The sequence below is a fragment of the Cephus cinctus genome, unplaced genomic scaffold (genome assembly GCF_000341935.2).
Source record: "Cephus cinctus unplaced genomic scaffold, Ccin1 Ccin1_scaffold0542, whole genome shotgun sequence".
Lineage (NCBI taxonomy): Eukaryota > Metazoa > Arthropoda > Insecta > Hymenoptera > Cephidae > Cephus > Cephus cinctus.
Genome location: NW_014333200.1, coordinates 188949 through 206923, shown reverse-complemented (window position 1 = coordinate 206923; position 17975 = coordinate 188949). Strand labels below are relative to the sequence as shown.

The window sequence follows — 17975 nt, the reverse complement described above, 5'->3', positions numbered from 1 at the left end:
CTCTCTCTCTCTCTCTCTCTCTCTCTCTCTCTCTCTCTCTCTCTCTCTCTCTCTCTCTCTCTCTCAACCTCATACGAGCGAGCCAAGAGTCGCCCTCCCGAGGACTTAATAACCGAGGGGAACGAGCGCGCTGGATTGAGTAGCTGTCGCGTCGAGTAGAGAGCAGAATAGAGTATGGGGGAATCTTCATGAAGCGAGATCCTACAGCCACATACAGATATACAAGACATAGGGAAGTTTGACGAGACTAAAAGTTTTCCATACGGGATGACAGAGGGTGGTACGATAGTAGAATGAGCCACCCCGTTAAAAAGTAAGGGAAAAGAAGACACGTACCACACGAGAGGAAGCAATTAATGTATGCTAATGGACCAAGTATATATGTTATCTGTCATACCCGATACACTGATTGTCAGACTAATTACCCGGCTAACAAACAAAACTAGTTATTTAACGTACACCCTGTATAGACCGCAGAAAAAAAAAATCTCCCAAATGCCAATTGGTCACAGGTTGCAATTTCTCTATTATCCTCGAACCAACTGTCAGACTGATAAACCCAAATATTTATTTTTCGTACACCCTGCATATAACGTACATTTATTTCTACACCGACCACGTGCTCCATCTGTCATTCCCGATACTAACTGTCAGGCCCAATAAATACGAATACTCATTCCTCGTACACCCTATACATAAAGTGTAAAATTTCCTTCGAGTCCCGTATTTCCTTTCCAAGCTAAACTTTTCGGCTTCGCACTGTCAATATATTGACGACTGATTACCAATAACTGATAACCATTCAATAAGTGGTAGGTTTCGTTGTTTCGGCCGAGAGTGTTGAGCTGCGCTAATTGACCTCCAGGGCCCGACTGACCCGGCGCGCGTCCGAGCTGACAGCTCAGACCAGCCAACGATTAAACTTCCCGTTAATATTACCCACCTAGCCGGTACAAGCAGCACGTTCCTCTTCTCCTTTATGCCATAGGCCAGCGTTGCTGCTACCAATACCAGCACTACTAGCATTTATATTAATGCTAATACCACATACCGATATACCAGCACTACCTGTATCACCTCGGGGCCCATGAATATTTATGCACTTTGTAATCCGATACTTGACCGGCAACGAATAAAAAATGCCTCAAGGTACATCCCCATTAGAGATTTGGAAAAAGTCCATAAAAATTATTTTATCACATATATATATAACATACAGCGATCCTTCCTTGACACCGTAAACCATCGATGGGGGGGGGGGTTTGTTATAAAAATTTCCCCTACTTCCGGAAATAACGATAAAAACCCAAACCCGTAACGGATGGACGTAAGGAAACGGACGTGCGGACGCCCTCCATTATTTTCGAAGCGCCGTATGTTTCTGTAGTTACGGTAGAATAACCGCGTGAATATAAGGACGCCGGCAACCTGTTGTTCCGAGAGAAAAATTCATCCCCTCTGGCCGGGGTGCATGGTGGTTGTCGAGAGGGATTCATTTTGTGAAGAAAATTTTTTTATCGATACCAAAAAAAAAATTTTCGAAAACGTTCGCCAGTGCTACCAGGATACGCCTGGGGTCGAAGAGGTCGTGGTATGCCGTACCTGGTGCACAGGGATCCTGTCTTCGGCTGGGCAATCATCGTGGCTCTGGCGTTACGTGGGTACTATGGTTATTTAACTCGGCAATGAAACTGGTGGCAGCCTGGTGATACTCGGCGCATACGACTCCGGTCGTCCAGTTAGTCGCCAGGACAACGGTGGGTGTAAAAGGAACGTTGGAAAGTACGTAGTCACTTGGTTGAGTCACTATGAGATGTTGTGCAACTATTATCTACTATAGATACGAGCCTCTGCAGTTACGTGTAGATATCGGCTCTTTGGCCTAATGGCAAATTATTTTTTTACAATAAATTTCTTTAGTCCCACAACTATTAACCCCTATACTATTTTTATCCATTGACTTACACAAAAATGCATAGTCGCATCTGCTGCACTAGTTGCATACATATTATACACTGTACTACCATTTTATGTGCAACCGTGAAATTATTTTTTTATCCTACTCGTCCCTATCGATTACTATGCTCAGTCAAGTTTTTTATTTGAATTGCAGTATGCAACGGTACTATGCTCCCTTGCGACTATGTACAGAACCGTTTCTATTACTGTGCGTCCGTAAGAGACACGTATGGTTAGTGTATGTTAGGTATATAGATGGTCAAGATAAAAAAAAGGGTTTACGTACAATTATTGATGATGTTTTTTTTTTAGACTTGGATATGTTTATTTTCCATTTTTTCAAAATTCTACTGGATCCCCAAGAGGCTAATTTAATTTTGCAAAGGTGAAAAACTTTCAGGAATTTCTTCAAAAGTGCATCCAAATGCCTTTTGTATGTACTTTGTGGTAAATAAGTCTGCGCACGTTTTTCGTTAATTGCTAATAGTCGTCGGTACGATTATTTCTAAGAAATTGATACACGAGATACACGTGAAAGTGAGGTGTGACCAGGGAGCCTGAGATTATTCCAAATTAAAAAGTTCGTAAACCCCACCATTGTTTTTACATGGGGCAATTACAGTCGTGTCATAATAAATTAACGATCCGTGAAGTCGATAGCGATGCGAGAAACGTATAAGATATATGTATATATATGTATATATATATATACACTGAAAAAGTATAGTAAACGTGCTGCTTTCCATAAAACGATAAAAAAAGACTATTACATATAATATTAACCCATATTATCCCGCTTCCATAACTACTGAATTCGATTGCAGTCGCGTGAATCGTCCTCAATTTTTTTTTTGACGTAATAAATATAATAAATTCGAAAAAACCTGACCAACACTACCGGTCACGGATGAGATTCGGAGAACCGCGAATAGAAATTTTTTGTAAAATATTTTACGCACGACTTGACGGTATACCAGAGCATTACGACCGCCAAGAACACGTAGAAAACATTGTTACCCCTTTATTGGCGGTAAATTCCGAAGATGTAGAAGATACGAATTATTATTATTATAAAAATTTTTTTTTTTTTCACCATAGTGTATCCAGTACAAAATAATATATTAGTCGTACCGTTAATCGATATATTCTTGTAATGGGGATTGTAAATTGGGGTTATCCCTTAAGTACGTCCCGGCTTTAATGGTAACACGATAACCCTTTCGCGGTCCCGATTTACAAAGAGTTTTGACAAAAGGGCAAGTTCGGTACCCTTCGGGAACTGTAGGATCTCTGGTTGAATGGATCGTGGCTGGGTTCACGGTGTGGTTTACGTTCCTAAACGCGAGTGCCATGATACCACGATGTAAGGCTGCGACCCTTAAAGGTGTATTCACACAATGAGATAATTATAGAAAGTAATATCACGCGAAAAAATTTTGATAAAAAAAAAATTTCTGAGCCCTTCGGCTAGCAAGAACTTGATGCCAAATTTGAAAGTTGGGATAGAAAAATAAAATTTTGAAAAATTTTTACCAGCGACAAAAAAACTTTCTCAAGTGTGTAAAACAACCTTAAAAGGGTGCTCGGTCTTTGGTTTTGGAGGAACGTACAAAACGCAAAGGGCTTCGAGCTAAGACGAGACGGTGGGCGGGGCGCCTCTCAGGCTCCAAGGCGATCAACTCCAACCTCCTCCACCTTCTTAGAGAAGATAGTAAGACGCGCATCACCACGTAAAATCTTTTATGAAAGAGGCAGTACATACCAGCAAGGTATCGAAAGGAGAAATGATAGGCGCTACAGTACGTTAAAAAGTGTTATAAAAGAAGATGAATATAACCGAGACACGTAATATCAAAATTTTGAATACGGGTACTGCAGGTATTACGCGACCTTGGTTATTATTTTCAAAATTCAATTAATCATTCTCGAGAAGGGATGCTCCAAGCGGAAACAAGACGTTGCGATCGGTTTCCGATTCCGATTGAGATGTCCTCCTTGGCAGCCGATCGTCCTTTTTCTCTCTATCTTTGTGTGCAGAAACGCTTGACAAACGATGTGTCAGCGGTGACAACTGGCGCATGCGCAGCCTGAATACGGAATGAACTGGCCGTTCTCGATCGCGGGTAACCTAACCTAACTCAAGCGATCCTGTCCTAACCGGGAGTATCCGAGCTTAAGGTATGATAAACTGTATAGAAAATTGTTAGAACTTGGTTGAAAGCATTTCCACCATTTGTATTAACAATTTTTAACAATTTTTCCTAACCCCATAAATCATTCGTAAACGTTTAACGTGCGCTGGGTTAGTTCGAAGTTGCCTGTAGTACCCGTAGATGCCACCGTGGCGCTACTGTCGCTCTGCTCGCTTCTAGCTGACTGATCCCCTCTTTCCCGCTATTCCCTTAGGCTTGACGAGGAACGCGAAAAATGTCGTTGGAACGATCGGGATTCCACGTGGATGCTCCTTTCTTCGTTTTAAAGACGTCGATGTCGCTTTGTATGTATGTCGACAGTATTTGCGGAGAGTTGGAAAAACAATTGTTTACGAGCGCGTCGTAAAGTGCAGTTGTACGTAGAACGGATGCACTGGCACTTTTTGTATCGATCGTATTTTATCGGTGTCACCGCAGCTACGGTGTGGGAATTGCGTTATTGTAAGTTTGTCACGGTATTTTTAAAGCGTATTTACCGATCACCCGTAACAATCGATCTTCCCTGGAGGTTTAATAAATGTAATTGGAGCAGCGCGAGGAAACAGTGCGAAAGCGAAGGACTGGATCGTAAAAGAGAGGATCCCTAGGCCGAAGCAAGGAGAAAGAGACGCGAGGCTGTAAAACGGGGCCCGGGCCCCCGAAGCAATGTCGCAACTATGCGGTACGTAGGGCCCTCTCTCATGCGGGCAGCAGAGCCGGGCAAAGGCCGGAGAGTCTGCGAGGCTTCGTAGCTCCGAGGCAGAAGGGAGGCCCCGAGAAGCCGCCATGAAACAAACGAATACCGAAAGAGCTGCGAGCCGACGTGGTAAGGAGAGAGGCGCGTCGGCCGGTAAGAAAGCAAAACGCGGACCTCTGGCTACTTCAAAAGACCCGCAATCGCGAACCCCGCGCGCTACTCCGCCGTTAGAGCCAGCCGATCCGAAGACGTCCATCGAGAACCACCGTGCGGGCAAGGGGGACGAAGAGGAGGCCTGGGCCTCACGGGGCCCTACTCCGGATTCCTATAATTGTTCATTTTTGCAAATTCCCCCGTTTTTATCGGAACGACTCGTTCGGGTTCGGCAACCCTCGATCGGTACTCGGAGAACCTCAGGACTTTCGGGGCCTTAAGTTGGAGCCACCGATAAAGACTGTTTTTTTAATCTTACCTTTTTCGACGACACGTGCTTTTGATAGTGGTCTTACTAGTGTTAAATATTTCCAAAAAATCTTGAAATTAACACATTTTTTTTTTTATCAAAGTCTGACTGCAAGATCAGTACCGGATCTTCAATATCGATTTTTTCTATCGATCGTATGAAATTTTCGAAAATTTGATCGAAATTCGAGAATTACCAGGGGATACCCATGCGGAATTTATTGGCTAAATGGTGGATTTATTGGATCGAGATACGCGTGGGCGTTTCTATCTACCCTTACCGTTATGTATAAGACGAAACCCTCCTAACCTAACCTAACCGAACTCCTAGTCAAGAATGGCTCACGCAAACTTTTATGCGCACGCTTTCCCAACTCCCTCTCGTTCTTTCTTCTCTCGCTTCCTCACCCACCACCTTCTCAGGATTCCACAAGCGTTCTAGGAATAAAGGAGTATCGCAAATTCGATCGGTGAGTGATGATTTACGCGCCGAGGTTAATCAAAATAGCGAAGGTGGATGGGATCTGCTGTTTCCCCTTACAGGGGTGGGCCTCACAGGAATATCCAACAAACAGAAAATAAGGCCCCGTCTCATTCTGTGGGAATTTCAAGCAGTCATCGTATCCATCACACTAAAATTCCTTCACTCAAATTTAACCAGTATCAAAATCTCACCGTACATCCATCAAATACAAACAGGTATTACAAAAAATTTTTCAAATAAAAAAACCTTCGACCCCCTTCATCTTTCCCTTCCACAAAGTATCCGGTGCGTAGGATCGCTAACGAGATGCACAAAGGTCTGCACGAAGATGCACGGGAACACGTACGAATTATGCATAGAGCTAAGCGCATAACTGCATATACATATTTAGATGCCTACGCATTGCGCCTTCAAAGACGCTGTAAAGGTGAATATATATGTGTGTTTGTATATATATTTACTGAGCTACCTAAGCGGGTCTAAGTTCCGCGACCAAGAGAAGCCACCTAGCAGAGCGAAGAGCAGCGCAACTCGACCGTTATTTACAGCTTCTTGGCATGGAGGAGAGCTCGAGTGCCAGCAAGAAGGAAGTAAGGATGATTTATATCCGCTGCTACCAGTCCTGCTCCCTACCCGCGATAATACCAATCATTATCATCGCTTAATAACAGGCATTACTGCCAACATTGAAATAATGTGTACCCCAACCTGGCTGACCCATTCCGCAGACGGTATTCCCCGCACTATAAGCCACCACCGTCGAGCTAAACGCACGCGTTCCACTGTACCGTATACACGTATGACCAACCTGACCTGACACCCTTTCCTCACACACATCAAAAAGATCTTCCCCCGCGATCATCTTGCGTCCCCTCCGATAGCTGCCTTAACGAGATCTTAACTTCCCGAAGCCTTTAACACGCCGCGCGTATCACCTGGAACTTTTGAACTCCCGTATCTTCGCCATCTTTATACTTTTGGTCAAAATTTTTGAATTTTTGTATTCCTGAACAGTGAACTATTTTATATCGACCGTTGGGCCAGCCTCAATTTTATCCTGTTGTCTGAAAAAAATCATTTGATATAACGGGATTAATCAAAAACTCGCATCGCCGCCATATTGAATTTAGAATCGGTAAAAGAACCAAGGAACCGGAAGTACCAGAAGAAAGAGAGGAGAGGAGAGACGTCAACGCGTTACTGATGTTTTTACGAACACAAAGACATATCTGCACAGATCTATCAGGAGAGTAAGTACTCCTTCATGGAGAACACGATGGCAGAGGCTAAAGCGTACCTGCTTATTACAGCATAACCTATATTATTTCTAACGTGCATACCTAGTAGCAATAATATCGAAGTCCTGCAAAAAGTTTCTCTCTCTCTTTCTCTCACAGCACCCATATGGGCAATGGCTTCTTGGAAACCTCATAGCCTAACATAGATAAAAATGGTATCCACAAGTGCTGCCGCGCATAGGAAATATATATATATATAAGTATTATATACCCTGAATACATCAAGTATCTGAGTGCCGTGTGCCGTGAGAACGATCTTTTTTGTCTGGACACGCTCGTGCCTTTTTCACTTTTACCATATAACGTTCAGCAAACAACGGCTATTGGTTCTTAATAATAACTATTGGCATTTGGCGTGCTGGGAGGTCGTGGACGTCAGTTCACCTCCTGATTACTCTGCGTGAAAATAATTATTCTCCCGTGACGATCTTTCTTCGCCATGCGCGTATCTCGCGCGATTTTCTAAAAGCGAATCCCTTCGCGCAAAGCTAACCGACATACGGAGCCTAGAATTATATGAGATACAAAAACCGAGTTATCCGCATGCTTTCTACACCGAAGAAAAGTTATCACGAATTTGGCAGTTTTTCTAAGTTTACGTGAAAAGTTCTTAACGATCCGATGAAATCGCATTTCCGCCGTTTCGCACGGTACTTTCTAATATCGGGAGTCAGCGACGGTGGCCCTGACGCCGCTATGGAAGTCGAGACCTGCTATACTTTGTGATACCAGCTCGTGAGCGGTGTTAGATATATGAGGGGAAAAAAGGCCAAAAAATCAAGAGAAGCGAGCGAGAGAGAGAGAGAGAGAGAGAGAGAGAGAGAGAGAGAGCGAGCGAGAAAAGAAAGAAAAAAAAAATAGAAAAAAAGAAGAACGAGAAGTGCCGCTCTACGAAGTCCTGCCGATCATAATAATGTTAAAAGCCAAAGCCGAGACACGGAAAAGCCTTGCGGCGATCCTGAGATCTATGCCGGCGCACGGATACCGTAGGTTGACATGACAGCTCATTAACTTTAAGTTCGCGTACGCTACGCCATTGCCTTTTATCAACGTGAAATCTTATCTGATAATCGTGTACGATTCACATTTTTCTTTTTTTAAAAAAAAAAAAAGATTTAATAAAATCTTTAAATTACAATATTTCTAGACGCTGTATCCAGGTCTGATTCGATATTCCTTACGGTATCGATAATCGATATTTCTCTTATCACGTTACTGACATTCAATATAAAAATGTTGATATTCCGCCACGCAGTGTATACCTACGCAGCCACCTTCTCTGACATCATTAATTAGTTACGGGTTCGTATACGTAAGAAACCTTCAAGTGGAAATGTTACGTGAATGGCGCATATGGAGCGTGTAGTATGCAGATTGATACTGTAACAAGTAGTCATGTACCATTCATGTAGATAGATAACGTTAGAGATATATATTTACAAAGTTACTCAGTATCATTTTCAGCAAGCGCGACACTTTCGCACTTGCGCAGTAGAGACTCGTAACGGAAAATAGAGACAGAAGTATACCGATAAGGCTTTTGTGTCGATATATGCCAAGGAACATCGAATAATCGTAAAAAGAAGCCACCGAGACGACTCCTAGCGCCAGGAGAGATCATGCGGGAAAACGAGGAAGTTATGTCAGTATCCATCCTTAATGGCCGAGGATCGCGTGCCGTTCAGCAAAACTTTCCCATTTGTAAGTCACAGTGGATGGCGGTCGACAGATAGAAGCCGATAGGAACGGAACGGTCGAAGTCCTATTAGTTTTATTGTCCGTCGATAATGGCGCCTGTTGTACGAACGAACCGACGGACACAGCTGGACACGTCCCTATCTCGACACGCATGGCACAGGCCAGTGCCAATAGGATAATAGTCTGATAAGCTGGTTCAATGTCGGTTGGCTGCGTTGAAAAAGGCCGCAATCGCTTTCCTTGCTCAAGTTTTTCTGCGCTTAAAGTTTCATGTGCAGGTTGGCAAGACTGACCTGGTGGACAAAGTTTTGATACTTGAGAAAGCACGTGATATTACAGTCTCGCTATTTTCATGGAATTATCGTTAGACAAACTCGACTGGGATTTTTGCAATAGGATTACTCGCATTTAACGGGCTTATCAAAAGTTTTTATTACGTTTTCAAAAGGAACGAATATGAATTTAGATATGGGACTAGTTAAAATTCGATTTCGATTAATATCGACTGTTTTATCGGGATATATCATGACTCGACTACATGCAATTTTGTATATCCGCCGCCATATTGGATTACTTCGAATCACGTGGTATATCTCGTAGATTGAGTAACGACATGGGATTAAACGATTAGGCTGCTAATTGCACGTTATCCAAATCACATAAATTGAAATTACTAGATAATCCGATTAATATACAAAGTAGTTAAATTTCAAACGAATAATTGTCTCGATAAATACCACAAAAATCGTAAGGAACGTTTCCCACTTGTAATCCGATAACGTTAATTACCGATTAAAACGACCTATATTATAAGACCAAGTCGAACCAGACCAGACCAAACAGCAAAACTGGACATTTGAATAGTTCACATATGACGTATACGCTACAAATCTTCAATATATATAGAAACACAGCATAAACCATATAACGTCACACAGTTGTACCCAATTGATATACACGTGTATCCAAAAGTGCATTTGTAGATGCACTCATGCTTATTGCAATGCATATCGGTCGCTCTATCCATCCACAGTGATAGCATATAGTGATAAACAGTAGCGCAAGTACCATTTCTTGGATCGTTCATCCATTAGCAAAAATGTGCCTAGGTCCCCCATTCTTCCCCCACCGGCAATAAAGAAAAGCCGCGAATAAAGAAAAGACACATATGTATATTTCAAAACAATCATTTTACCTCTTAGGCATACACGAAGAGACCACGCGAGTACGTAAGGCATACGCAAATAAATAATCGTCCTCGAATTTCTCCCAGACGCCCTTATACGACTGCGATGTGAACTCACCCTTATCGATTGGTGGTTTATGTATTACTTTTTAAACGGCACTCGTCCTGCCCATCCATAACGCATTGTCTACCAGAGTGCTGAAAGTGAACCGTATCCCCTCCCCATAGTCTTAAAGCCCAGGGATGACATCACGGACATGCATTAAGCATACACCACACCGAAAGACCCTGGATACAGTCCGTGCATAAATCCAAAATCCAAAGTCAGTGATACCAATCCAATGTCTAAAACCATTGGCGAAAATTAAAATTCCGATGTGCAATAATAAAGAAAAAATAATAATTCAAAATATTTAATATTAAATTTCAAAATATTTTTCTATTCTGCAATTTTACATTTCAAGGTTACGGTCATAAACAGTAGGGATAAATTCCCACGTGCAATGGCTTCGCTATATATATATGTCTTAGGTAGCGACCCTACACTGAGTACAATACCTAAAGGCTGGTTTCAGGTAAGAGAGAGATATACTGAGAGGAGGGTGGGGAGGGGGGGGGCATCCGCAGAAGATGGGTGAGTCCAGGACAAGGAGGCGCCATGTTGGTAGCGATGACAAGAAACGAGTGACGGTAGCAGGGCTGAGTCGAGGCGCTTGGCCGAACGCCTTGATTGGGCGATTACGGATTATGCACGCTGCCTCCCGTAAAAGTACACGAGCTGCCGTGAACGTGGACGACGTTGGATACACGCCCTGCTATCGTTGGGATAATGCACGGCAGCATACAGGAAGAAAGGAGCGAGGGAGAGGCAGGGAGAGAGGGTGAGAGGGTGAGAGGGAAAGGAGTGTTAGTCGGCCATAGTGAGATGAGAGGAGTAAAGTGGTATAAAGAGGTAAAGATGTAAATGGATGCTGCGGAGCAGGCCTGGAGGGAATCTCTCCGACGGTAATATTAAAACGTATTATCGGGATGAGATCCTACTGAATTTTTGGAACGTATGTATAATAGGTATACGCATGGTGGATACGTATATACGATAGGGTCACTTAGACTAATCACGATATATTGCGACTGGGTTTTCATCATGGGGGGAATTATATCTGGTGTGGGCTAATGAAATTATCCGGTCCGGTATATGGTACCCTTTGACATGGACCAGTAACCAGTGCCGGTTACTCAATGATTATAGCCTGGGTTATCGGGATGTTTATACTGTAAATATTTTAGTGAAAATACTTCTGTCATAGGAATCGTTGTTTAGGGGTTTTTTTTTTACTTTGAGAATATTGTCTTTGCATAGGATTGTTTTTAATTGAGGGATCGTTACGACCTGTACTAATTGCCTGACGTAAATTGTGTATTCTATATCCTGTACTGTATGCGGATATGGTGTACAGAGTGAAAGGGCTGCTGATTTAAAATCCCTGTCGTCCTGGCAACGTGCACTGGGTGTACGCTGGAGTTCAGCATCGGATGACCAAAGATGGAATTTATGGCTGGTTCATTAGACCACCCGCACTGGACACTAACGTAATTCTATCTCCTGCGTCCAGGGCGTGGCGGATTAATGATTTAGTAAGTCATTTGTACCGATAATGCGCTGACAGATGCCCCTATGGTCAAAGCTTCGTATTACGTGCTACACAGGGTGACTGTGTGGGCAGGATATGTAACGAGAGTCCGCCATATTGTTTTTAATAGCCTAGAATGTTCCGGCGCTTTCGTACAGGTTTGAGTGTATTTTGTTTGACGAAACTAACCTGCGTCTGCGTGAGTCCAAGACTCGCTGCGAGTTCTGCTCTTTCCGGAAGTGCCAGGTACTGGGTCCTCTGGAATCGCCTGTTCAATTGCTGAAGTTGTAGGCTGCTGTAGATCGTTCTTGGTTTTCTCATTTTCTTTCCTTTGCCATTTCGCAAGGAACCACCGCCACCGCCTCCTAGATCGTCCACGAGGCTTCCGCCTTTGTCGCCGAGCGGTGAGAGGTCTGCGAACATGCACCACCCTGATATCAACTTTCAGAATCCGCGTTATCACTGGTTGCGACAAAACTAAAGAGAACTAAACTAAAAGGAAGGATATATGGTGTGCTCTGTTACGTATAAAATTTTACCTATTTGCTTAGCCACGAATAAATTATTGATAAGACGCGACGGCATCTATCTTGCCGGCGATAGCAAACGTACGACGGCACTGCCTGCCCGCCCTGCGACTTATTAATAGAAACGCGGTCGAACCTGACGTGCGGTAGCTCCGATGTCGGAATTTATTGCAAGCCTGAACGAACTTTAACGTAGCGCTACGTAAGAACGTACCCTTGATAATCCGTTCAATGGTAATTAACTTGTTGAACTACCGATGGCGCCACCAGTCTTTGTACCGCGCTGCCGAATAAGGAACGCTTCGTCGTCACTCGTAACGTATTTTATGGTTGAATTTGTTACTTGCTGGAATTTATTCGATACTGTGTTTGAACGAGTGCTTTGTTAATTAGTGATTTGTTGTATTTGCGGTTAATTTGACGCGCGTGGTAAGGTTCCAGGCAATTGACAGGTACTTGAATTTTTCCCTGTTTTGCCAATTAATAGTGTACGTTAATTGAAAGAGATTTGTGTGTTGTAATTAAATTCGACGATAAGTACAGCTAGCGGAACGTTTGAAAGCGAAGAAGTTACGAGCTATTAGCTATCCTGAGATTTAATTCATAAAGTCAAATGACCCATGTTGCAAGACTATCAAAGTAACCTCCAATTTTCACTTGTTCCTTCCGTTTCTTTTATATCTCTCGTGCGTTCTTCTCCTTCATATTTCACAAAGTTTCACTGTCTCTTCTGTTACTCGCGAGCCGTAAGACTGTTGTACGATTTAATCAGTTTGCTAATTAATTGTGGCTCATCGCGATACTAGCACGGTCAATTACCAGGATTACTATGTTCCAACGTCGGGACGTGAGTCTCTAGTCGATCTGCGTCGAGTCGACATTATCGAACACTAAAATGCACACTCGATTTTCAAGTCTCGTTTAACCCTGATTCACTGATCTACGATGGCGGCTTTAACATGACAATGAGAAAGATGGAAATTCCGGAAAAACTTTATCGAAGATCTAGAAGAAACACGACTTCCACGTTAATCCTCCCAGAGGTTAGTTACTAATCCTTTGGATCCTCTTCAGGAGTAAGGATTCCCTAGGTAAGTCCAGACAGATCCTAATCCTTGTAAAAATAATATTTAATATTTAATCCATAGTCGTAGAGCCTGGTGCATTGTCTTTTCAATAGTTTTATAGTAACTCGCCAACCTCTTTGGTGGGTATTGTCAATTTTTCTACTACAGTAATTAGACGTTTTTCAAAAAACATTATACATACATAAACATACATACATACATACATACATACATACATATACATACATACATACAAAAAACATTATACATATACAAAACATTATCCTATCTATCGAATTGTCGTCTTCGAAAACTGGTACAATTCTTTAGTCACACAGAGAGTTGATCTTCAAAAATTAATCGTACCGTATTAAGTAAATTAGCCAGGCGGGTATAATTACGGTTAGGTTAGCTTTTCCTCACATATCAATTCGTATCTCCCGTGCTTATTTGCGAACTCGGAATTTACAAATCGAAAGGGGTTCAAAGAGCGACGGGTAAACAATGGCGTGCCTACTGGCAATTAACTGAGTTCCCGATTAACGTGATGTATTATTCAATTAATTAAATGGCTAGTGTGACGTCCTACAGAGAGTCAGTCGACAGTATCGTCCAACCATTTGAAAAGGGTCCCGACATATTGGACATATTTTGTATCTTAATATTATCTCTTGGGCAATCGGACAAATCGAGACATTTTGAGACTTTTAACAAGCGATTAATTAGAAACACGCTTGGATCATTGTCAAGACTTCTTGTATAATAATAAAACACTTATTATTGTTTATCAGAAACTTTACAATCAACACGAAAAAAAAAAACCATTTATTTTATTTGTATCAATAATATCTTATGCTTATAGCAATTTTTCTTATTTATTATCAATTTGTTACTCTATCAACAGCATTTATTATCGATACTCATATATTTTTCATACTTGTACGACAATGTAACCCTAACCTAACATTTTCAACTTTGTTCCTCATAACCCTTCTTCTATTTTGTATTACTTATTTATGGTAAGCAATTTCGTCAAGATCAAAGAGTAATACTTGACTGACATGATAATGGTCAATGCTTATCGTTTTTATCATGCTACACGGAATTTTATTAATCCGCTGATATAAGAAATAGAGCAGGACCGGAGATCATGAGTGAACAAAGGGTGTAAAAAAACATGCTATCCTTGCTTCCATTTGAATTCCTTCGATTGGAAACGACTGGATATGTCAAAAAGAAAATTATAAAAATTGTTACCGTCATGCATAGCCTAAGAAATTGTTAATGTTAACTCTATATTTTACATATATGGTGGCGAAATTAATTTCTTTTGATCACTTGGACGAGTCAAATTTGATAATTTTTTTAAAGATTCCATAAAAATTGTATCCATGGATACATATAATATACCAATAAATAAAAATTGCGATAAGTCTCATTGCATATACGACGTATTGAAAATTTAACGATTTTACAGCAATCTGAAGTTGCCTATTGTCGTATCGAATGCCGTCTGAACAAAGGCCTCTATTTGTCGTAGCAGGGAGAGATTTTTTGCCAAAGTACTTGAGCCATTTTATTTTTCAGGACTTCACCTGGCACCCGATGCTATATATCTCTCTGTGGTATTGTGTCCTGGCCAGGGCGTCGACCGCCGCTTCGCTACCTGCTATTCCAGATTCCGTATTTCATTTTTTCTTCGAATTAGCATAGAAGCCAAATAGAGAGAGAAAGCAAGAAAGTAAGTAAAAGAGAAAAAAGACATGGAAAAATAAAACTGGCAAAAATCTTTCTTGGGTAACATAGGACCATAGTCGTTGAAGTTTACGACTTCATTCTCCGTCCGCCGCTCTAAGACAGAACCGGATAGTGTAGTAGCCAACTTGATGACAAGTAAATCAAAAATTCTAAAGAATCTGCCATACCTTAAGAAAGCTAAGCGCGATTAAGGCTATGAGAAAATTTTATTTTCTATTTTTGTCCACAGACACAGTACATATACGTATGGCGAACGAAAGCAAGCTCAAGATGGATCGATTGGAATCGCATGCCGATAGAGTATCGGTTGGTACCGCCGGTTCTGTTTCGTGTTCCAAGATTTCCGACCTCGATCCCATATCTCCAGAGCCTAAGGACGATTTGCATTTTATCATAGGTTTGGCATAAGGATACAGGCTAACCTCGAAAATTAAATTTGAATCAACTGGAGCAAGGGTCGAGCTACGGTAACCTGGATTCTTAAGATTATCTTTAAGTCTACGTAAGATAAAGAAAGATGTGGAATACATACAGTTAGGGTACTCACCGTCCTTGGGCGGCGAGGGGCACTGGGGGGCGTAAGAGCCAAGATGGTATCCATAGGCGTTATGCTGGTGCATCGGTGCAAAAGGGTATCCAGCAAGAGCCGACCTGGGACTTGGAAATCCTGTTTCCGTATGCTGCTGGTTCCCACTTCCAGGACCCGAGCCCTGGTGTCCCAGGGAGCCGACCTGGTGCGGGAACTGATGAGATCCTGGTACGTTATGTCCACCGGGATATCCACCGCGTAGACTGGCGGGATTGTAAAGATTATTGTGTTGAAGTTCAATGAATGCTGATTTACCAGACTGGGACACCGGAGTACTAGAAGCACTGTCACCACCGTTCCCGGGTGGACCTGGTGTTACGGAACCAAGTCCACTATGATGAAGATGCTGTTCCATATCGGAACCACCACCGCCGCCACCAGCACCTCCGGATGGACCACCGGACATACTGTTGGGGGTCGGGGTGCTAGACGGACAGGGGTCGCCCGCCCCGAATGGGCTCCCCAGATCCGTAAAATTGAGCGTCGTCGTGCTGCCCGGACGCTCCACCTTAGACGCGACGTCGACGCCGCAGCCACCCCTTGCCGTCGCCGACGTCGCCGACGCGATACCGCTCGGCGCCCGAATTTTGCGGCTGGACCGAGTACTCTTTGTTTTCTTAATTAATTAATCTTTCCGTGAATCTTCCTCTTTTTTTTATTTTATTTATTTATTTATTTTTTTTTTTTTCTTTATTATTCACGCTCTTTATTGTCACTTCTTTTCCCGACGGATCACCCTCTCCTTTATTACTCTGGTACTCCGTTCAGTCTTCGATTATCATCGTTTATCATTATTATGACCACGTAAGAACGATTCGGACACTTTTATACTCCTTGTAGCTTCGTTGTTATCATTCGTAATCACTTGATCGATTTCGTCACGTGACACTCGATGCACATTCGATCGATCGAAGACGGGATGAAATTTTCTTGACTATTTCCGAGTATCACGCGTAATGATACGTTTTAACCTGGTTTACGTTTTTTTTTTCAAGAAAATCAGGAGCAACACGATCTTCGAGTAGCTGCTCTTCTGGTATATGATCTTGTATCACTTAACACACATCACCCGCGAGTTCTTCTAATGGATTGCACCAGTCAACGAGGAACCAGCATGAACGAGAGGAACATTAAGAGGGAGAAAATGAATTGGTTCACTTTGGGAAGATTAATGAGGCAATTAATGAAATATCATAAACACCAAGTTCAAGACTTCAATACCTCATGGACCATAACTGTTCGATATTCAAACGTCAGCTCGCCAAATTTCGTCTCGACCTCAGGTACAATTTCGAATAGAAGAAGAAGGTCAGCATGGTGCCCGAAGAGTCCAAGAGCTGCTCTCAAACTAAAGCCCAAGGCTAATTTTCCTCGAGGCAGACGCCCAACGTAAAACCGCGAAAATCCACCAATAATATAAATTCCTGCGACCAGTTTCGATCAGTCTAAGTGATCGTAGCACTTTGTGTGTAAGCGCGAGGATTCAGAGGAAGGGTTGAAATTAGATGGCCAAGTAATGCCTATGTCCTCCAACAACAATCGTAATTACCGGTCATTTGTAACAATTGTCTGCAATTTCGAATGCTAACCGGGCCGTGTAAGAGAGAGCGAGACCAAAAAAAGGACAACAACGAAGAGACAGTCAGGGATATATATGCGTCGTCCAATGAAATTTTTACCACCTCACGATTACTTTTTTCCCGCTGCGTTTCGAAGGCGCTATGCGAAAAGTCACTTGGATCCAAAACTTCCTTTTTCTTTCACTCTTACTCCATCCACCCTTTTAATTTCCAAGTATCGTAAAATCTACTCACGCACGATCGGTTACGAAAAGTACGAAAGAATTTTCGTACGAGAGTTCGGAAAATTTTAACACGCGCGTCGCACGCTTTCTGCGGGCTCAGCACCAACAGAGAGGAAACACACACGCGCTTGGCTAGTAACTGCAGTGCACACCGCGCGGCGCGGACCGGTATAATGATACATAATGAAGCCCGAGCCTCTCCCCGAGTGGAGCCACGGGTACCAGGAGCGGCCACGGTGGCGCTACGGTTCGGCCACGCCCAGGAGGGAAATGCCACGCGCGTCATTGGCCAAGGCGCGAGCGCCCCACTCCGGCCCCGTGACGTTGAGAGCTCCTATTGGCCCACTGGAGGCCATTATGGTGTCGGTGGGCGTGGCCTCCGTCGGCCACGCCCACCCAGACCCACAGGCACCGGGAAAGGTGTTCTCACTACCTGAACCGACACACGACCGGGGAATTCAGGATTTCTGCGGGAAGCTCGCGGAAATTTTAGTGGCCCTCACCGATTCCGGAAGCTGCGACGAACCTGTGGTTACATCTAGCGTTACATCCAGCGAATACGCTCCTCTACTCTCTATCCGGGAAAATATACCACTTGTCTTCAAAAAGCACTTTTACCCATA

The 17975-nt window shown here is 42.9% G+C and overlaps 1 protein-coding gene across 4 annotated transcripts in view; it reads right to left on the bottom strand.

Moving 5' to 3' along the window:
- The window catches only part of LOC107268413 (homeotic protein distal-less), a 37166-nt gene extending 19626 nt beyond the window's left edge, over positions 1-17540 (bottom strand). The window contains exons 1-2 of one of the 4 annotated variants that reach the window (XM_015741164.2): positions 15492-17540; positions 11797-12038 (exon numbers count right to left, since the gene is read on the bottom strand). In XM_015741164.2, the coding sequence (XP_015596650.1) occupies positions 11797-12038; positions 15492-15954 (705 nt within the window). In that variant the 5' untranslated portion in view covers positions 15955-17540. The remainder of the gene's footprint in view (positions 1-11796; positions 12039-15491) is intronic. The other 3 variants (XM_015741165.2, XM_015741168.2, XM_015741167.2) reach the window with 3 other exon arrangements.
- Between the last annotated feature and the right edge of the window lie 435 nt (positions 17541-17975).